At 37.5% G+C, this 22,799-nt stretch overlaps 1 protein-coding gene across 6 annotated transcripts in view; it reads right to left on the minus strand.

Annotated features, from left to right (window-relative positions):
• DCK (deoxycytidine kinase) overlaps window positions 1-22,799 on the minus strand; it is a 120,496-nt gene extending 97,697 nt beyond the window's left edge. For all 6 annotated transcript variants that reach the window (XM_060148052.1, XM_060148048.1, XM_060148053.1 and 3 more), the window contains exons 1-6: window positions 22,426-22,799; window positions 17,765-17,880; window positions 7,902-8,095; window positions 6,752-6,899; window positions 1,757-1,872; window positions 141-231 (exon numbers count right to left, since the gene is read on the minus strand). In XM_060148052.1, the coding sequence (XP_060004035.1) occupies window positions 141-231; window positions 1,757-1,872; window positions 6,752-6,899; window positions 7,902-8,095; window positions 17,765-17,880; window positions 22,426-22,516 (756 nt within the window). In that variant the 5' untranslated portion in view covers window positions 22,517-22,799. The remainder of the gene's footprint in view (window positions 1-140; window positions 232-1,756; window positions 1,873-6,751; window positions 6,900-7,901; window positions 8,096-17,764; window positions 17,881-22,425) is intronic.

Raw genomic sequence — 22,799 nt, forward strand, 5'->3', positions numbered from 1 at the left:
CAGTCTAAATCCCTCTAAAGCTCTTAACTGTCTCTTAATATAACTTTATGTAATCTTTCCTTAGAAAATTGTTTTCTCACAAAGTTAGAACACTTCTTTAGACAAAACAAATATTATTTATAGTCTTTGTATAAATCTACCTTTTCAACCAGACTGTCATGTTTGTCTTTAAAGTCTTCATTAACATCCAGTGTTAAGATAGGCACTTCTTGTAGATAATCAAAGTTGGTTCTGTTTGAAAAGAGAGAGATGAACAAAATAATTAGAAAAAGCAACAAATAAAAGAGAAATACTAAAAAATTATTCTTATGTCTTCACTGGAAAACAAGATGTTATCAATCATTTTATATTAAAATTATCCTGCCAAGTACTTTATCTGGCAGTCCCTTCTTTCTCACCTAGATTTACTATACATGTCTAAAAATCTCAGGTATAAAATATATAAAGTTAGGCATTGTGAAATGTAATTCTCTTCAAAAACCAAAATCATACCATAAAGTAGGAATGTTTGCTTTTTCTTAGAATCTTGCTGTCTTTTTTAAAAAATACATTTATTTATTTATTTATTTATTTACCGCTGCATTGGGTCTTCGTTGCTGCACAAGGGCTTTCTCTACTTGTGGAGAGCAGGGGCTACTCTTCATTGCGGAGCGTGGGCTTCTCATTGCGGTGGCTTCCCTTGTTGCGGAGCACAGGCTCTAGGTGCGAGGGCTTCAGTAATTGTGGCGCATGGGCTTAGTTGCTCCACGGCATGTGGGATCTTCCCGGATCAGGGCTCAAACCTGTGTCCCCTGCATTGGCAGGTGGATTCTTAACCACTGCACCACCAAGGAAATCCAGGAATGTTTGCACTTTATAGATGAGAAAACTAAAGCCCAGGGAGGTCACTCTAAGGCTCAGAGATTGTCTAAGGTTGTATACTAATAAGTGAGATGCGTCTGAACCAAGATTTGACTAATGACAGAGTACAGTGATCTAAGAAACAAACTTGAAATATCTTAAAATTCTCTCTGAAAGAGTACAGGTATATCTCAGAGATACTGCAGGTTTGGTTCCAGACCACTGCAATAAAGTGAGTATCACAACAAAGCAAATATTGCAACAAGCAAGTCACACAAATTTTTTGGTTTCCCCGTGCATACAAAAGTTACATTTACTCTATACTGCAGTATTAAGTGTGCAATAGCATTATGTCTAAAAAAATGTACATACCTTAATTTAAAAACACTTTATTGCTAAAAATGCTAACCATCATCTGAGCCTTTAGAGAGTCACGTAATCTTTTTGCTGGTGAAGGGTTTAAAATATTGCAAGAATTTATAAAATGTGATGTAGAGACACAACATTAGGAAATGCTGTTGGAAAAATGGTGCCAACAGACTTGCTTGACATAGGGTTGCCACAGACCTTCCATTTGTAAGAAATGCAGCATATGTGAAGCACAATAAAGTGAAGTGCTATACAACAAGGTATGCTTGTACCTAAATAATGTATACAGATCTATTTCCTACTTTATCCCTTAATGTGAAATTCCATATATTATGCTGTAAATACTGCTGGGGGAGATTAGCTATAAAAACTTTAAGAAAATAGGATCTCATTGCAGTAAAAAGAATCAAAATCCATACTTAATTCTGGGAGATCCTACAATACTAATAAATAAAAATGGCTGAAAATGAAAAATTATACATGATTTGGATTAAAATTTGATAAAGGAATTTAAAATGAATAGTAAATAAGAATAAGGAAGTCTTACTTTACTGTTCTATGCAGGAGCCAGCTTTCATGCTTATAATGAAGCTTCTCTAAGTATTCAAGAGGAATGCCTTGTTCTTCATTTCTTCCCCGTAAATATATTCTATTCAAGCATTTCTAAAAGCAAGCAATAAGAAACAGGTAGGAGGAGTGGAGGAGGCAAGGAACAATTATTCTTGACGGCTGCCATTAAATTTTTCCTTAGTGTCTCTTTAGTTATGCTAGCCAAAATCTCTATTTATTTTCCCTAGGAAGTTGAAGTAGTTCATTTTCCCCTCCTTGTGCTTTTCAACCATTTGGTAGCTCTAAACCAAGTGTTACTCTCAAAAATAAGTCAAAATATGTGTATAAACTTTTGGCATCCATACTTGAAATAAACTGTATAAAATAAGTTTAGTTAAAAATCAAATAATTTACCTGTGATAAACCATGATGGAAAAGAATATGAAAAAGAATATAAATATGTATAACTGAGTCACTCTGCGGTACAGCAGAAATTAAACACAACATTGTAAATCAACTATTCTTCAATAAAATTTTGTTAAAAATTTAAAAGTTCAGGGACTTCCATGGTGATGCAGTGGTTAAGAATCCGCCTGCCAGAGGAAGGAACACTCCCAAACTCATTCTATGAGGCCACCATCACCCTGATACCAAAACCAGACAAAGATACTACAAAAAAAGAAAATTACAGACCAATATCACTGATGAATATAGATGCAAAAATCCTCAACAAAATACTAGCAAACAGAATCCAACAACACATTAAAAGGATCATACACCATGATCAAGTGGGATTTATCCCAGGGATGCAAGGATTCTTCAATATATTCAAATCATTGTGATACACCATATTAACAAATTGAAGAATAAAAACCATATGATCATCTCAATAGATGCAGAAAAAGCTTTTGACAAAATTCAACACCCATTTATGATAAAAACTCTCCAGAAAGTGGGCATAGGGGGAACCTACCTCAACATAATAAAGGCCATATACAACAAACCCACAGCAAACATCATTCTCAATGGTGCAAAACTGAAAGCATTTCCTCTAAGATCAGGAACGAGACAAGGATGTCTACTCTCACCACTATTATTCAACATAGTTTTGGAAGTCCTAGCCACGGCAATCAGAGAAGAAAAAGAAATAAAAGGAATACAAATTGGAAAAGAAGAAGTAAAACTGTCACTGTTTGCAGATGACATGATACTATACATAGAGAATACTAAAAATGCCACCAGAAAACTACTAGAGCTAATCAATGAATTTGGTAAACTTGCAGGATACAAAATTAATGCACAGAAATCTCTTGCATTCCTATACACTAATGATGAAAAATCTGAAAGACAAATTATGGAAACACTCCCATTTACCATTGCAACAAAGAGAATAAAATACCTAGGAATAAACCTACCTAGGGAAACAAAAGACCTGCATGCAGAAAACTATGACACTGATGAAAGAAATTAAAGATGATACAAATAGATGGAGAGATATACCATGTTCTTGGATTGGAAGAATCAACATTGTGAAAATGACTCTACTACCCAAGCAATCTACAGACTCGATGCAATCCCTATCAAACTACCACTGGCATTATTCACAGAACTAGAACAAAAAATTTCACAATTTGTATGGAAACACAAAAGACCCCGAATAGCCAAAGCAATCTTGAGAAAGAAAAACGGAGCTGAAGGAATCAGGCTCCCTGACTTCAGACTATACTGCAAAGCTACAATAATCAAGACAGTATGGTACTGGCACAAAAACAGAAAGATAGATCAATGGAACAGGATAGAAAGCCCAGAGATAAACCCACGCACATATGGTCACCTTATCTTTGATAAAGGAGGCAAGAGTATACAATGGAGAAAAGACAGCCTCTTCAATAGTGGTGCTGGGAAAACTGGATAGCTACATGTAAAAGAATGAAATTAGAACACTCCCTAACACCATACACAAAAATAAACTCAAAATGGATTAAAGACCTAAATGTAAGGCCAGACACTATAAAACTCTTAGAGGAAAACATAGGCAGAAACTCTATGGCATAAATCACAGCAAGATCCTTTTTGACCCACCTCCTAGACAAATGGAAATAAAAATAAACAAATGGGACCTAATGAAACTTAAAAGCTTTTGCACAGCTAAGGAAACCATAAACAAGACCAAAAGACAACCCTCAGAATGGGAGAAAATATTTGCAAATGAAGCAACTGACAAAGGATTAATCTCCAAAATTTACAAGCAGCTCATGCAGCTCACTATCAAAAAAACAAAAAACCCAATCCAAAAATGGGCAGAAGACCTAAATAGACATTTCTTCAAAGAAGATATACAGATTGCCAACAAACACATGAAAGAATGCTCAACATCATTAATCATTAGAGAAATGCAAATCAAAACTACAATGTGATATCATCTCACACCAGTCAGAATGGCCATCATCAAAAAATCTACAAACAATAAATACTGGAGAGGGTATGGAGAAAAGGGAACCCTTATACACTGTTGCTAGAAATGTAAATTGATACAGCCACTATGGAGAACAGTATGGAGGTCCCTTAAAATCTAAAAATAGAACTACCATATGACCCAGTAATCCCACTACTGGGCATATACCCTGAGAAAACCATAATTCAAAAAGAGTCATGTACCACAATGTTCACTGCAGCTCTATATACAATAGCCAGGACATGGAAGCAACCTAAGTGTCCATCGACAGATCAGTGGATAAAGAAGATGTGGCACCTACATACAATGGAATATTACTCAGCCATAAAAAGAAACGAAATTGAGTTATTTGTAGTGAGGTGGATGGATCTAGAGTCTGTCATACAGAGTGAAGTAAGTCAGAAAGAGAAAAACAAATACTGTATGCTAACACATATATATATGGAATCTTAAAAAAAATGGTCATGAAGAACCTAGGGAAAAGAGGGGAATAAAGACCCAGACCTACTAGAAAATGGACTTGAGGACACAGGCAGGGGGAAGAGTAAGCTGGGACAAAGTGTGAGAGTGGTAGTATATATATGGACATATAAACACTACCAAATGTAAAATAGATAGCTAGTGGGAAGCAGTCGCATAGCACAGGGAAATCAGCTCGGTGCTTTGTGACCAGCTAGAAGGGTGGGATAGGGAGGGTGGGAGGGAGGGAGATGCAAGAGGGAAGAGATGTGGGGACATATGTATATGTATAACTGATTCACTTTGTTATAAAGCAGAAACTAACACACCATTGTAAAGCAATTATACTCCAATAAAAATATATATATAAAAAAAGGAGTAAACCAAAAAAAAAAAAAAGAAGAGCCAGGCAATACAGGATCCACAAGAGATAAGTGAATAGGTGTCTCAAGAGGATAAGAATAAAAAATCCAAAAACAGCAAATTTGAAACAGAATGGCAGAACCACCAGCCCAGGCTGGAGCATGGAGCTTTGAGGTTTTGAGTCATTTCAGGATATTTGAGGCAGTAGGCTATGTAGTATAAGGAGCTGGAGCTGATCTTCCTGAAGAAAACAAAGAGTCTTGAGAGGTTGTGCCTTCATTAAAAGAGAGCTAGTAAAATTCCATCCACAAGCCCGAGTGAGAGAGAGGGAGCCTGAAAACATTTCAAGACAATGACTTGAAAATAAATAATTCACCGGTGAGAACCTGAAATCACAGGCCTCAGACACATGTAGCACTGGGGTGCTAATTCACACAACTGACACTGCATGTGAATCCTCAAGATGAGGAATTACTATCGAACTGTTCCATACCCTTGAGGCTCTTATCTCTAAAGATCATGGGAAAAACAGAAATGAGTTAAAATGGAATAGACTGTAACAAAGAGTGGTAACCAGAATAGAATGCTTTTTGTTTTTGTTTTTTAAAATAAATTTATTTGTTTAAAAATATTTAAAAAATAAAATAAAGTTTTGTGTTAGACTTTAAGATATTGACTATGAATGTTTCTAGCAGAATGAAATTATTAGTATTCTTCATGTTTTCTTCTATATTTGTATATACTATTTTCATAATTAAAAACAAAAATTCTTTTCAAAAATAAAAGTGAATTTCAAAATTATTATTGTTAAATTCTGGCTTACTTGACATTAGAAGAGGAAAAAAATCATCCCTTGGAATCAGAAACCTAGTTTCTTTGAAAATTCAGCTTCAATAGCAATACGGTATTCTTTCAGGCTAGAAGTCATGGCATTTACATTCACCAGAGCCTACTTTGTGACTTAGGGAAGAAACAGGAATAAAAAACAGAGAAAAATGGGGATGCAAGCACCAAAACCAGAAATTCCTTAACAAATGTAAGCTCTTATTTAGGTTACTTTTATGAAAGGCATCTATCTACTTGGTCTTCCTGGATTCATAACATAATTTCATATGTAAACAAGAATAGCTACTTACAACCTATGACAAAAAGCACATTTTCAAGTAACCTCCCTTAACTGAAAATGGCAAGGGTCCTCTAAGGCTCTTCTCAACTACAGCTGCTACTGCCCACCCATTCCAAGCCACAAACAACCATAAAGGATTTCTTGAAATGGACCTCCACCAACTTGGCCAGTCCTTCAGCAAACATTTACTGAGCTCCCACTATGTACCCAGGCCCTATTCTAGGCACTGGAAATTCAACAGTAATTAAAATACCCAAAGTTCCACCTCATGAAGCCTACATTCTAGGGGTTGCTTTAGAAAGTTTCTTAATGCAGCTGTGATAGATGACAGACCCTGAGAAAGTCAGGAGGAAATAATGAAGAACAGAACTGAGGAAGAACAGAGAAGTGGCCTAAAAGAGCAACTTCCAAATGCGGGCTTACAGTTTGTTTAGGAAAAAAGAATGTTTCTATCTACACAGTTATGAGTTTCTAATTTGGAGGTGGGGAGTGGAGTTAAACTAAATCGCCTTCATTGCATACCACTGAAAGGATTTCTAAATATTATTCTGAAATGTCAATGGACAAAACAAATTTTTATTGTTTCTCACCTCTGGAGTGGCTCGAAGATAAATGATTCCATCCAGTTCAAGGCTTTGGCCAAACTGGTTATTCATCCAGTCATGCCAGTCTTGATAAATGGTCCACTCTGTTTCATTCATGCAGTCAGATTCATACAAATTAGATGCAAAAATATACCTGCAAGAGAGTCTACATCAACACATAAATTCTTTCCAAAAAGCACAAAGAAAAAACAGATCTACTAAATGGACATGAAACATTCTCCTAAACCCATGGCAGATAATGCCTTGGTTAGCAGAAAAAAACAACAGCAGAAGAAAACAACACATTATCTCCAACTACAGAAAATATGTACTTGGCCAGTGGTTCCCAAAAATGTGGTGTGAGAACCCCTGGTGGTCCCCAAGACCCTTCTAGGGGTTCTGTGAGAGACCAGATTACTTTATATACTGTACTTCAACCAAAAGCTTACAACTGCTTAAAAACAGAAGCACAATGAGAATACAGCTGACTTCTATTAAGTCAGACACTGAAGAGATCTGCAAAGTTTCAAACAATGCTACTCTTCTCCCTAATTTTTTGTGAAAGATATAATTTTCACATCTTTTTTATGCTTATATGTAATGGATTTATTATTACTAACTTTAAATAAGTTAATAAATGTTTTTTATATTTCTCAACCTTAATATCTAATAACATAAATATCAATAAGACACGAAGCTCTTTGGGCTCCTTAATAATTATTAAGAATGAAAGGGGTCCTAAAGTTTGAGAACCTCAGATCTAACTCTAGTAAAACAATCCTTACATAATAAGCAGGGTAATTCTAAGCCTCCCTTAGAGATATATGATCTCCTAGCTCCAGGTGCAAGTCTAGAATACAGATCCAGATTTAACCAGAGCAGATAAGAATTTTAAGAGGGTTGGAAGAAAAAAAAACTTCTCTGCAAATTTGAATGAGATGAGATGGCCACTATACCAGTTTCCATGGCAGCTAGCAATTATGCTAGAACTTCCATAATGGCATTAGTACCAAACTGCTGAAGGTATTAAATGTCATTTTCCATCTCAAATCTCCAACTCAGCCTCTCTTATTACTTTGATTCCCAGGAAACAGGAAAAAAAAGTCCACTTCTAAGCCAAGATTCCAAACTGACAAGTACAGTCATTTATATATACCTGTCACTATACACAGATCGTTCAAAAAATAATACAGGTTTCTCTGCATCTTTGAGCTTGCCATTGAGAGCAGCAAGCTGAGCTCGTATTCGACTGAGGCAGGCATATGACTGGAAGGTGAAAGACCACCGTTCAGGTTTCTCATACATCATCTGAAGAACATTCCCACCACTTTTCTGAGACGTTGTCAGTTCCTATTTTGAATTTGAAAAAGGAAACAAAAAGCAATGATCAGTAGGGCTATTTTAATATTTTTTAAGTTAAAAAAATTGGATAAATAAAAAAACCCAATTTAAAAAATGGGTAGAAGACCTGAATATACATTTTTCCAAAGATATACAGATGGCTAATAGGCATATGAAAATATGCTCAACATTGCTAATTTAGAGAAACACAAATCAAGACAATGAGATATTCACACCTGCCTCTGAACACAGTGAAATTACTTATTGCTCTTACAAAATATCACAAAAGTTTACTAGTAACACTGCTTTGTTCAGATTTCTAGCCTAGCACCTTTCCTGGACAGAGTACGATGTGTTTAAGTAATTAAACAGGCAAAGCCATCTTAGGTCCCTTCCAGTATTCCTATCACACTGAAAAACTCCTGAGATACCTTGGTGGTATCTACTTGCTAATCTCTCTCCAACCACAGCATCCACTTTTCTATATTCTGTAGAGCCAATTTCCTGTTATTAGATTTTTATATAATCTGATTAAAGTCATTTATATTAGGGAATATCTGATTTAAACCATGAATTTTTTTTAAAGAGGCTTGGTATCCTCAATGAATCATTTGCAAAAAATATAGAAAATAATTTTGAGCATCTTTCCATTGCCACTTCACTACTACAGGCCAAAGTCAGCAAATCCTAACATTCGAAGCTTCCAAATCAAAAAAAAGGGGAGGGTGGGGGTAAAGAGAAAGAAGCCACTGAAATTTCTTCCTTTTTTTAATTTTATAAATTTATTTATTTATTTTTGGCTTCACTGGGTCTTCGTTGCTGAGTGCGGGCTTTCTCTAGTTGTGGTGAGCGGGGGCTTCACTTCATTGCGGTGTATGGGCTTCTCGTTGCAGTGGCTTCTCTTGCTGTGGAGCACAGGCTCTAGGTGCACGGGCTTCAGTAGTTGCAGCATGCAGGCTCAGTAGTTGTGGCTCGTGGGCTCTAGAGCACTGGCTCAGTAGTTGTGGCGCACAGGCTTAGTCGCTCCACAGCACGTGGGATCTTCCCGGACCAGGGGTCGAACCCGTGTCTCCTGCACTGGCAGGCGGATTCTTAACAACTGTGCCACCAGGGAAGTCCCTGAAATTTCTTCCTTTGAATGACAGTATTTTCTTTCTTTTTAAATTAAAACTGACTGCACAGTAATAGAATATATTAGAATACTTTTGATATTAGAGTTGTCAGATTAAGAAAGAAAAAACAAGGGACATCCCTGACGATCCAGTGGTTAAGACTCCACACTCCCAATGCAAGGGACATGGGTTCGATCCCTGGTCAGAGAACTAAGATCCATCCTATGTGCCGCGTGGCCAAATAAAATAAAAATTTAAAAAAAGAAAGAAAGAAGAAACAAAACCCAGGACCCAGGGATGCTTCATCATCTTTTCTATGTCAAGCTATATAAAGATTCCCCCAACAGCTATACAGTCTTTAATCTTGTTTTCTAACTTTCAAGGAATAAAATATGACTGCCTAATTCCTATTCTCAATCCTAGTTCAAATACCCCTGAACACTTCCTGAAAGTTCATGCTCAATGTAGGTGGTTTTCCTCTGAGGAAAAAAAAAAAAATCCAGAAGTGTAAACATTACAACGGACTTCAGTTTCAGTTAAGAACGAAAAACCACACAAACACATGACACTTTGAGGCAGAATTTAAATTTCATACCACAAACCACATAATTAAGTGAAACTTCTTCTCAAAACTGGAAGAAAAAAAAGATAAAATGGCAAGAGGCTAACAGTCAACAATAGGGCTGTTTAAAATACTGAGCAGATGATGAACTGAAATAAGGGTAAAGTAACTGCCTTCCCAAACTGCTTAAAGAATAAATTTAATTTTATTAGTTTCAAGGGCCTTTGTTAATTTAATTATGAACTGACTTTCCACTTATTCATCATCATCCAGGGAGAAAATGTTTCATACAAGTGAATTTTTCCAGCTAAATGAAGTATATCAACTCAACCAAAACTTTCGTGTAGTTATTTTTATAAAGAGGACAGTATTGTCTATTTTATTTTCCTACCCTAGTAAGCATAGCATTTTGGAAATTACTCTTAGTAACAGAGACAACTTTATGAACACTGACTGCTGGATTTATAAGAGAACTTAGCTAAAGAGCACAAGCTGCTATTCCACACATTAAAAAAAAATTAATTAATTTTTAAAAATTTAAGAAAATATATCAGGCACAGAAACACTAGTATGAAAAGATATATGTACCCTTAGGTTCATTGCAGCATTATTTACAATAGCCAAAATATGGAAACAACCTAAGTGTCTGTAGACAGATGAACGGATAAAGATGTGGTGTATGTATACAATGGAATACTACTTGGCCATAAAAGAGAACAAAATCTTGCCATTTGAAACAACATTAATGGAACTTAAGGGTACTATGCTAAGTGAAACAGGTCAGACAGAGAAAGACAAATACCACATGATATCATTTACATGTGGAATCAAACAAACAAAACCAAACCCCCAGCCTCACAGGTCTAGATGGGGGGGTTGCCAGAGTGGAGGGAGGTAGGGGATGTGGGGTGAAATGGGAAAAGGGGATCAAGAAGTACAAATTTCCAGTTATAAAATAAATAAGCACAGCATGCGGGATAGAGTCAATGATATTGTATCAACTTAGTATGGTGACAGTACCTAGACTTCCTGTGGTGATCATTTTTACAATGTACACAGATGTTGAATCACTATATTGGACACCTGAAACTAATACAATATTATATGTCAATTATAGCTCAATAAAATATATTTAAATATTAAATACATAATATTACATTATTAATTATCAAATAATCAAAAAATATACATTAAAAAGTTGTTTTACTTGACACTAAAAGAGGGGCAGAGGTGTAGTGGTATTTACATATACATGGAATTCTCTGCAGTACAAATGTTAATTCAAAACACAAAATTTAAGTCTTGGATTAGTCTGCTCTATCCCTGGTTGCATTATCTGTAGCTTACTTAGCATATTTTCAAAAAAGAATGTGCTTAGGAATGTGAACACAAAGGCCATATTTAAGTTTTCTTAAAAGTTTATTTTTTATGTCTTAGATTTAGAAAATAAAGAATTTTCGTTGAAGAACTAGTAAGTTCATTACACAAAATATCCCTTCATTAAGAAAATATACTTCAATTTTAATGATAATTATAATAATATCTACTGTTTATTATTTATTTTATGCCAGGGACTACATGAAAAGTTTTACATACATTATCTCGACCCTATGAAATAGTCATTACTGACACTATTTTATAAATTTTAAAAATGGGGCTCAAAAAGGTTGAATAACTCATTAATATCAATATATCTGGTAAGCAGCAAAACTAGGATTCAAGCCTAAGACTGACAATAAAGCCATATTCTTTCCAAAATGTTGATCTGCTATTAAATACTGAAGTTATATCATATCTATAAAGCAAGTAATACTTAATTTGATTTCTTGAAGGGAGATATTCAGATACTATGTGGATAATTAACTGGTGCTGGTGCTCTGTATTTTAATAATTTTATCTTAGACATGGATAACTTTACATAATTATACAATAGAGAATTCACTAATGACATAAATATAAATTCACTAGTGAAAATACATCTGAGTTATTTTTATAAATAAAACTAACCGTGAAAAACAATTTTTTGTCTTTATCATTATCTGGGCTTACTATTTCAGGTTGTCTTTGGTGCACAAATACCTATTACCAAAATAACCATCAACTTTATTTTGTTTTGTTTTGTTTCTGGCTGCGCCCCAAGGCTTGTGGGATGTTAGCTCCCTGACTAGGGATCGAACCCGTGCCCCCTGCAATGGAAGAGCAGAGTCCTAACCACTTGGACCACCAGAGAATCCCCTAAAATAACCCATTAACTTTAAAATAAACTTCAACAACTTCTACATTGATTAATTAAACATGGCACTTTTGAGTTTAAGTTACATTAACAAATATATTTAAAGTACTTCTATTTAGAAATTGCGTGTGATAGATACTACTACGTGTTCCCTAAAACCAGGTTGTTTTTCTTCCTGGACACACAGCTAGGCTTTATTTCCCAGTCTCCCTTGTAATTAACTATAGCCAGAAGACTCAGTTCTAGCCAGTGGAAGTAGGGCAGAAGCAATGTTTATCATGTCCAGGCTGGACCCATAAAAACCTCTCAAAAGCGATGATTCTTTCTTTATTCATCAACTGGAAGCAAAAGACACCAAGGCCCTAGAGCAGCGGTTTTCAACTTCAACTCCAGGGCAGGGGTACCAAAGTATGATCCCCATAACAGCAGCATCAACCTCACTTGGGAACTTGAGAGAAATGCACATTTTCAACACCCCACTGCCAGACCTATTAAATCAGAAACTGGGGTTGATGGCCAAGTCTTTGTTTTAACAAGTCCTCCAGGTGACTCTGCTGAACCACTAAAGTTTGAAGCACTGTCCTAGAGGTTAGATGAGCCACACATTAGAAGGGGTCTGGGTCTCTGAGTGACAGCATGGTATGCCATCCACTCAATACCATATTGTACTGTACACTGCCTGAGAAATGAAATTTTATCATCTTAAACCACAGAGACTTTACTATAGCAGCAAGTATTACCTTAAATTTACCTGATACGGACTTCCTTGGTGGCGCAGTGGTTAAGAATGCACCACAACTACTGAGCCTGCGCTCTAGAGCCCACGAGCCACAACTACTGAAGCCTGTGCTCCCACAACAAGAGAAGCCACCACAATGAGAAGCCCACGCAGCATAATGAAGAGTAGCCCCTGCTCACCATAACTAGAGAAAGTCTGCAAGCAGCAACGAAGACCCAATGCAGCCAAAAATAAAATTTAAAAAAAAATGACTTATCAAAAAATATGCTGTTGTTTCACAGATAAGTATATTTTATCCCTTCTTTCACAGAGTTACTAATTTTTCAGTGACTTCTTAGTGGTAAGAAGTGTTAGATAAAAGTAAAATAGCATTTCACAGTAAATAACAAAGATCTCCCAAAAGAATTCAGCTCACTGAGAGAAACAGACTAAAAATATCTTCCTAACAGTCTGTAGACCTCAAAAAATAGGCTAAAAGAAAGCAATTAAATCAAAGCTTTGGGCTTAAATAATAACATAAATCACCAAATAAAGCACATTGTTATTTGAAATAAATCTTTAATACAAAGACTGATAATCATCTGGGTCATATGATTTAAAGATACTCTTACCATGGGAGGAGAAGGGAGGGGAGACTACATAATCTTTCTAGGTACTTTCTCCTTCTTTATGTTGCTATAATTGGTGGGAGCTCATCGATAGTATAGCAACATTTCAGCCACTAGATGGCAGGTAAAAAACAAAACCAGCTAAACATGCAGGTGCAAATTAAATTACTGACTAGGGGAAGAGATCAAAGGTACCAGCAGCCCAACTCTTCCCATCCCAGTGTTGCTGCCAAGAAGTGTGATTAAATGGAGAACATTCGAAGTAGGACTGGCCTTACCAGAGTTGGGTCTGAAGACAGTCTACTTCTCACTATTGACAGCACGCTAAGAAAGCTTAGATTTGGATAGTGGTTCACACTATAATCCCAAGGAATAGGTCAGGGATGGGTCTGGGGAAGAAGGGCCCCAGGATGAGGGAAGAAATTCCATTTCTTGAGGTCCAGGAAAAAAGAAAATATCCAAAGATACTGAGAACCCACCCACTCATTACTACCCTCACACTCCGCTACCTTATCCCCAAAATACTATCCCCACAATCTGAAACTCCACCTAAGTGGAGAGGATTAACAACATAGTAGCCTTTAATACACACACAAAATTAAAACTATCCTCCAAGAATGTACACAAATATACAAAATCCAATGAAGGTTACCAAATTGTAACATGGTGGAGACATGACTGGATTACAGGAAACTGATGAAAGTATATGTTAATGAAAGTATATGTTAACAATAATAGTAAGTTCACTTCCATGGTAGTTATAAAGAAAGTTTGGAATTTTGACTCTAGTACACAGGAAGAAAATGCTCCAGCCCATAAACATGAATATCAGATCCATGAAGCCAATTCTTAAAATGGAGACAGATGCATCAATGCATCTTAGTCTGATGACATCAGTCATTAAGATAATATAACTAATTCCCCTGAGCTCTGATTCTAAGCTTAATAGACAACCTTCTTATTATAAATTGGCTTCCCATGTATATTAATGCAATGTTTTCAACCTCTCCTCTCTAACACAACTAAAGGGTTCAATACACTCCTAACACTAACAGTGATTCACTAGGACAGTCATTTTTAACCAGGAGGCATCCCACATGTTTAAATTCCCAAGGGATTGTTTGTTGTTTGAAAAAGCACCAAATCCTTGAGATCTTATAAGTTCCTTCTACTGGGCCTATATAGAGAATGGGTTGACCTACATCAATGAATCTGATAATTACATTTCTCTCTGCAAATTAAAATTTTTGACATTATAGTTTTTATATATGTTCCTGTGTGCTTGGTTAATATAAGGTACACTGGGAATTCCCTGGCGGTCCAGTGGTTAGGACTCTGTGCTTCCATTGCAGGAGGCACAGGTTCAATCCTTGGTGGTCGGGGAACTAAGCCGTGCAGTGCGACAAAAAAAAAAAAAAAAAAAAAGTAAGGTACACTGAGAGGCAGAAACATTTAATGTGCCAGCAAACCAGTTATACATGTTTAATATGAGTTAGAAGCTATGATATTAAAATTAGAATGGACCTTAAATGAAGGTCACCTAATCCAATCTAGTCTAACATTCCCCCAATGAAAGAGTTCCTTCTGTATTTCTCACATTGGTTTAATTTGGCTACTTTCTACCTAACCCCTGAGAATGACTGCACTGACAGTTGACCCCAGAAATGAGGGGGAGAAAGACTATTTTTAGAACACAGGTCTCTCATTTCTAAATGTAAGCAAACTTGACTAGGGCACTTTGAAAGAGGCCACAAGACATACTTTAAGAGGCAAAAATGCAGGGTGAGGGAAGACAGAAGATCCAAAGGAAAATGGGCAAAAGAACCTGAAAAGGGACTTTACAAAAGGAATCCAAATGGCAAATTAATTAATTAATTAAAGGAGCACCATCTCATTAGCAATCAGGAAAATATAAATTTAAACATAAAAGATATTAAATGTTCGACAGAATAATAAAATTTAGGAAGCTGGACAATACTAAATACTGGCAAAGGGGTGGACCAGTGACAGCTTCAGTACACTGTGGGGAATGTAAACTGGTAAAACCATTTCAGAAAACGGGCATCAAACACATACCCACCACCCAGTAATTTTACTTCTTATTCCAAGAGAAACCCTTGCATGTGTACACCAGGATTCATATTCCTAACAGGGCTGTTTTTACAGCAACTAAAGTAGGAACCGCTCAAAAACTGATTAAAGGTATAGAATGGACCAACAGTGATATATGAACACAACTGAATACCATATGGCAATGAAACTGAACAAGCTATAGCTGCATGCAACAATATAGACAAATTTCACAAACTTATTAAGCAAAATAAGCAAGAGGAAAAGGAATGCAAACAGATGATTTCATTTATACAACATTAAAAAACAGACAAAACATTATATTTCTTAGAGAGATATGTTCATGTACATAAAATTCTTTTTAGAAAGCAGAAAAATTATTATCACAAGAATTATTTTATGTGAGTGATTACCCCTAGCGGAGTTATTACCCTTGGGAAGGAGATACTGTGACCTGAGAAGAACAAACAGGGACTTCTTGAACGAGAAGGTAATGGTCTATTTCTTGACCTGGGTGATGGTTACAAAGATGATAGCCTTCAAATTGTTCTTTAAACTGTACATAGGTTTATATACTTTTCTATAGTTATATCATATGTCAATAAAAAATGTTAAAAGAAGCAAATAAATTTACCCACTTTAAAACTCTACTTAAGGCTAACTCTGCCCTTCCTCAAAGACCAGACTGAAATATCAATTTCTTAAGAAGATGGAGTCCATATGGGAAGGAAGTCCCTTCAGGGTTTAGTCCTAGATTATTCAAAGGATTGGGGTGTAGTGAGTTGGGTCCCAAACCTAAAGTTAACTATGTTTGGCAAACAGGTATTTGAGAAAATACTTGTGGTTATTAAAAACCAGTGTCCCCAAAGTCTGCAGAGTACCTTGGCTGGTGACTCCTCCTTGTATATATGATTCACATTTTAAATATTCAATTATTATTCCTAGATTCCCTAGACCAACAGCTAAACTTTTAAAATGAGACTTTTTTTTCAAAACCTCTCTGTCCTCCTCAGACCTAACAAAGTAAGTTTCTAGCACACATTTCCATTTTTCCATTTCTGCTATGCTGCTTTCAATTTCAATTCTCATTTCTCCAGAAATAAAAATCTTAGCAATCAGATCTCTCTTCATACACATACAATAAAGTTTGCTGTAAAGAATGGAATTTAACGATTATGCCCTCTTTCTCATTTGTAGTGTAGGATGGAAAGTTCTGGGAAATTGAAACTTGTGTCCAGGGTGAAAGTCCAACATGAACGAAAGTACAAAAATAATGGCTGTCTCTAAGACAAAAGTCCTGAAAAATAAACTAGTAAAATTCAGCTATTGGGTAGCTGTTTTTGCTTTTCTTATTTACCTATTTTTAAACAAAATGTAAAAAGTCACGCAAGAAATTTAACTTAAAATTAGATTTTTTTAAAATGTTTTAATTGGGCTTCCTGGTGGCACAGTGGTTGAGAATCTGCCTTCTAATGCAGGGGACACGGGTTCGACCCCTGGTCTGGGAGGATCCCACATGCCGCGGAGCAACTAGGCCCGTGAGCCACAACTACTGAGCTTGCGCGTCTGGAGCCTGTGCTCCGCAACAAGAGAAGCCGTGATAGTGAGAGGCCCGCGCACCGCGATGAAGAGTGCCCCCTGCTTGCCACAACTAGAGAAAGCCCTCGCACAGAAACGAAGACCCAACACAGCAAAAATTAATTAATTAATTAATAAACTCCTACTCCCAACATCTTCTTTAAAAAAAAAAAGTTTTAATTAATTTTTTAAAACTTTTAAAATTCTACTTAGATGCAATGGAGTGCATAATCTTAAGTGCATAGTTCAATGCGTGTTATACATATATATACACTTCCACATAACTACTGCCCAATAAACATACAGACTTCGAGCTATATTTAAAACTTTGTTTGTTTGCTTTCTTTAAATTTATTTATTTTTGGCTGCATGGGGTCTTTGTTGCTGCGTGTGGGCTTTCTCTAGTTGTGGCGGGCGGGGGCTGCTCTTCATTGCAGTGTGCGGGCTTCTCACTCCAGTGGTTTCTCTTGCTGTGGAGCACAGGCTCTAGGCACACGGGCTCAGTAGTTGTGGCTTGCGGGCTCCAGAGTGCAGGCTCAGTAGTTGTGGTGCACAGGCTTCGTTGCTCCGTGGCATGTGGAATCGTCCAGGACCAGGGCTTGAACCCGTGTTCCCTGCACCGGCAGGAGGATTCTTAACCACTGTGCCACCAGGGAAGCCCTATATTTGAAAGTTTTATTGCAAAAGGAAAAAAAACAAAACAAAAAAAATCCAAGAATACAACTGTTCTCTAAATCAAAAATTTTTATTTTATTAAATAAAGTTTATTTTCATACCTTAAATTCATCCTGAGTACTCTGAACATTGCACCACCTGGCAACAGGTTCAGGAACCACTTCCCAATCCTCACAGACTTGTTTAAGGATATTCACAAATGTTGACTTCCCAGCAGCTGTTGTGAGAGGAAAAGTGAAACTGAGGAAGGAAATTTATCAGGAAAAAAATGCTAAGACAGGCATCAGCTTTTACAAAATTTATAATAGCAAACAATAGAAAAAAGAAAAGCATTCGATTTTCTAAACTTTCTCTTTTAGACTTTATTTAAATGAAAAGTAAAAGGAACGCTGCCCACCTGTATTAAGCTCATTTGTTTGTTACTGTTTTTAGTTTACCAAAGCCATGGAACAGAATTTTAAAAATTCTAGGGAATTCCCTGGAGGTCCAGTGATTAGAACTCCGCACTTCCAATTCAGGGGGGATGGGTCCCATCCCTGGTCTGGTCCAGGAACTAAGATCCCACAAGCCGCTCAGCGCGGCCAAAAAAAAAAAAGGTAAAAATTCTAGTCCTAGACTTACTTTCCTTAACAAAACAGAGATAACTGTGGAAAGTGGTTAAGGCTATTATCCCACTTAATTAGGTATGTAATTTTGGGCAAGTCACTGAACCTCTCAGAACCTGTTTCCTCATAATACAATGGAGACTGTAATAATAATACCCTCCTCATGGAAACTGCTGTGATAAATAAGTAAACTATCACAACAGTGACAGTCATTCCAGGCTCTTGCATTTTCAAAATTTTCCTCTCTACTGGCTCTATTTGTTCAGTTTACAAACAAACTCAGGTTTTTCCTATCTAAAACCAATCTAGAAACAACCAAATAAACCACAAAATTAATATAAAGATGCATCCAGGGAATTCCCTGGTGGTCCAGTAGTTAGGACTCTGAGCTCTCACTGCCAAGGGCCAGGGTTCAATCCCTGGTCGGGGAACTAAGATTCAACAAGCCAAGCAGTGTGGCCAGGAAAAAAAAAAAAAAAAAGCATCCAATTCCCAGAGTTTTAGGATGGGAAATAATATGATTATTATTATATGACACTAATTATCATATGACACTATGGCTAACAGAAATTATAAAAATATTTTTGCAAAACACTTCCTACAAGCAATAGCCAAGTTTTTTCTGCTTCACTTTTATGGTTCTGTGCACTCTATCAAACTCCTTAAAAAAAAAAAAAAGTTGTATAGACTTTACTTCTCCCTGATAATTCACTAGTTTCTGAGATATCTAGAAGGAAAAAAAGAAAACAGTTTGGGTGTAACCAAGACATTATATTCACTATTTTAAAATTATCTGGGAGGGCTTCCCTGGTGGCGCAGTGGTTGAGAGTCCGCCTGCCGATGCAGGGGACACAGGTTCGTGCCCTGGCCCGGGAAGATCCCACATGACGCGGAGCAGCTAGGCCCGTGGGCCATGGCCACTGAGCCTGCGCGTCCAGAGCCTGTGCTCCGTGGGAGAGGCCACAACAGTAAGAGGCCCGTGTACCGGGAAAAAAAAAAAAAATCTGGGAATTCATTCAATTTAATAGTAGGGAAAGTCTTGACCTAGAATTTGACAGGGTTTAACAATACTCTTAATGACCACCACACCCTTCCTATCTGAAGTCACCAAATGTGATTATATTAGTCATCTCTGGTCAGCATGATGTTTTCTCTCTCTCTCCATATATATGAATACAAATGCACACGCACACAGATAAACATATAAAAAACAGCAACTGAAGCAAAGCCTCCTCTTCCTTATAAACTGGATCCAAAGAGAGCAAAAAGAACTTACCTTTGACTTGAAGAACTATAATCAAACCTAAAACATTACATAGGTCGATAGAAAAGAAAAAAAAAAGAGGAAGGGTCAATCAGAAGGTAACACAGAGAGAAGAGTTAAGAACAAAACACAAAAGTCATATTACCACCAGAGGACAGGCAAAAAACTTTTAAGGATAAACTAGATGACCATGAGGTTTAATCATAGGAAAAACACTGGTGGACCACAAATTTCATGTGAAGAGGGTAAGCACAGAAACTGTAAGGCATTAAGAAGTGAATGGAAGCATATAAAACGTTCACCAGACATTCACTGAGCTAGATGGAGGAAGGAAGGAAAACATGATGTTCAGAAAGAGCACCCAAGGAACACATTAAAACACCAGCCATCAGCTAGAGTCTGAAAGCACTTAAGACTAGAGCATTCAGCTTTCTTCTGATACTGCTTACAAACAGAAAAAGTTCATGTGGTCATACTCTGAAATTTTAAGAGTAATAACAGTTACTCTCTAAAATTACTCTTTATTTCAAGCAGTGTAAAAATAGTTACCTGCAGTTCCCAATCAGACTAATATCCAGTTCCTTAACTTTTGAGGAGGAAATGGGGGCTTGAAAATAAGCTAATTAATAAATTAAAATTCTAGGAAGGCAAAGGAGAACAAGAACCAAGGACACTGATGTTAATACTTTAAAAAGTCATGGGACCTAACAAAATTATTAATGCCAAGTAGGCATAATGATGCCAAAAATCATTCTATACAGACCATTAAGATGAGAAGTAGGTAAGGACTCCAAAATCTAACGTAAGAGAGCAATTTAGTTAGAGAACATGAGAAAACAAGTTACATGAGTATGAAATGAAAATGACCAGTTAAAGTTCAAATTCTAGAAAATAGACGAATCATGAAATAGTCTTCTATAAACAGATTAGCAATTTGTACATATATGGCTTATTTGGGTCTGGCAAATAAGGCGGAGGGCACATGAACAACAGTATAAGAGCATTAATAAACAGCAAATGACAAAGCTGCAGTGTCAGGGAAAACAGTTAAGTGGTAAGTGACATATCCTATCTAAAGAGCAAATGGTTCTCTTACAGAAACACAGTGCTACCAGATCTTCAGATTTTTCAAGAGAAGCCAAGAACCTAGATGTTTATGGGAAATCTCAACATTTGTAAATGCTAGCAACTAATTAAAAATGTTTTTTTCAAAGTTGGGCATGCCAATATTGTGTAACTGCAGGCCATCAGTTTGCAACTCCTTCCAGTGTGGGTAATGGGGAGGTCAGAGAATTTTAAGCAAGGGATAACACAATCACATTTGTATACACAAAGACTGCTCTGGGAGAATTTTGAGAAATTGGAGAGGGGGTGATATATTAGGAAATTATTTTAGGTGCTGAAAAGATTAAAGATGCTTGGAAGGAAGTAAATTTCCAGATATGATACATTGCTTCAGTGGATTTAGGAAAGGGAAGGGATTGTGGTATAAATCTGAGAGGTTGTTCATTCAAATTTACTTTTGAAAAGGTTTTGTTCATCTACTTTCTCCTGTCTTTATACATGGTCTTCTATATCCAATAAGTAGCTGTGAGGAATCATACTAGTAAACATTCACCTTCAAAGAACTTATCCAGCTAAGAAGAAATGAGAGTCTATTACATTGATCTTTCCCACTGGTGCCTTAATATTGGAGCAATGAAACAAAATGTCCTCTTTGAGGGTGTGTCCAGCTTTTCCTATTCCTTGGAATGCTGCTAAAGCACCTGTTTGCCTTGCCTTTTAAAAGAAGTACAAGTGCTTTCAGCACAGTAAGAATTAAAATTTGCTGTATGCATGAATGGCCAGTACCTAACTTGGAACCAAAAAAAACAAAATCCTACCAAAACAGGAAGTACCAGGCATAGGTTTCCTGTGGTAGGAAATAGAGAAGAATCGGGAGTTCTCATGTATCTTGCAAAATGACATCTGGGTTAAGAACAGAAACAGCAGTGGTCTTTGAATCATAACACAATGTTTACTTGGATGTTGGGTAGGGAGTGAGGAACTCCTTCTGCTAAGATCATTTAAAAATTCTTTCCTTGTACTTGAATGTTTACAGCAGTTTTATTCATAATCTAAATACTGGAAACAATCCAAATGTCCACAATTGGGAGAGAGAAATTGTGGTATATCCGTGCAGTGGAATACTACTCAGAAACAAAAAAGAACAAACCACAGATACAAGCAACATGAATAAATGTAAAAGCGTTATGCTAAACTAGAGAAGCAAGACACAAAAGGCTACATACTCTATGAATCCATTTATATGACATTCTGAAAAAGGCAAAACTTACAGGATTAGAAATCAGATTACCGCTTGCCAGGGGATAGGAATGGAGAGGAGACTGACTACAAAGAAGCAAGAGGGAACTTTCTGCAGGGATGGAAATGTTCTGAATGCTGATCATGGTGGTAGTAAAACACTGTATGTTTGTCAAACCTCATAGAGGGGTATACCTAAAAAGGAATCCTTTAACTTATGTATATTGCACCTCAAGAACTGACATACAGACACATCCAAAAAAAACACCACACACCGCAAAAACAAAACCCTTCCCGCACAAAGAGGATGAAAGGGACCCCAAGCGCGCCTCACAAGGCCCGCAGGCCTAGGCCGGCCGCCTGACGCCCAGGGGTCACGAACACCCTCGTGGCACGGGAGGGAAGCTGGAGAGGCAAGAGAAGGGTGCTTTCGGCGGCTGGGGAATTTGAGGGCGCGTCTGCAAGCACAGGAGCAGGCTGGGAGGAAAGCCCTCAATGAGGAGGAGCAGGGATGAAGCGAAGGGGCGCTTCAGCCGCCGCTGCCGCGACTACCCCTGCTTTGGGACCAACACTTCCCGAGGCTCCTTACCGATGTTCCCTTCGATGGAAATTTTCTTGATGCGGGTCCCCTCAGAGCTGGCTGCGGGAGATGGGCAGCTCCTCTTGGGTGGGGTGGCCATGCCTCGTCTTGTGGCGGCCCCGAGCGCGTCGGGCAGGGAGCGAGCGCTGGGAGGTGGTCAAAGGTGTGCGCGACTGGGCCGCCGCCGCCGCGGAGCTCGCCTTGAACAGCAGGCTCTCTGGCCGGCGGGTACCCGGGTTTGATTTTGGCGCGCGGCTGCCGCTGCCGACTGAGGCGGGACTGTGAAGTGGCCGCCCGCCCAGCGGGGAAGCCACGCCCCCGCCTTCCCCTAAACCTGAGTTCCCTCCTGGGCCCCTCCGCCGGAGCCCGCCTCGCGCGGGGCC

This window comes from Lagenorhynchus albirostris, chromosome 4 (genome assembly GCF_949774975.1).
Source record: "Lagenorhynchus albirostris chromosome 4, mLagAlb1.1, whole genome shotgun sequence".
NCBI classification, from domain to species: Eukaryota; Metazoa; Chordata; class Mammalia; order Artiodactyla; family Delphinidae; genus Lagenorhynchus; species Lagenorhynchus albirostris.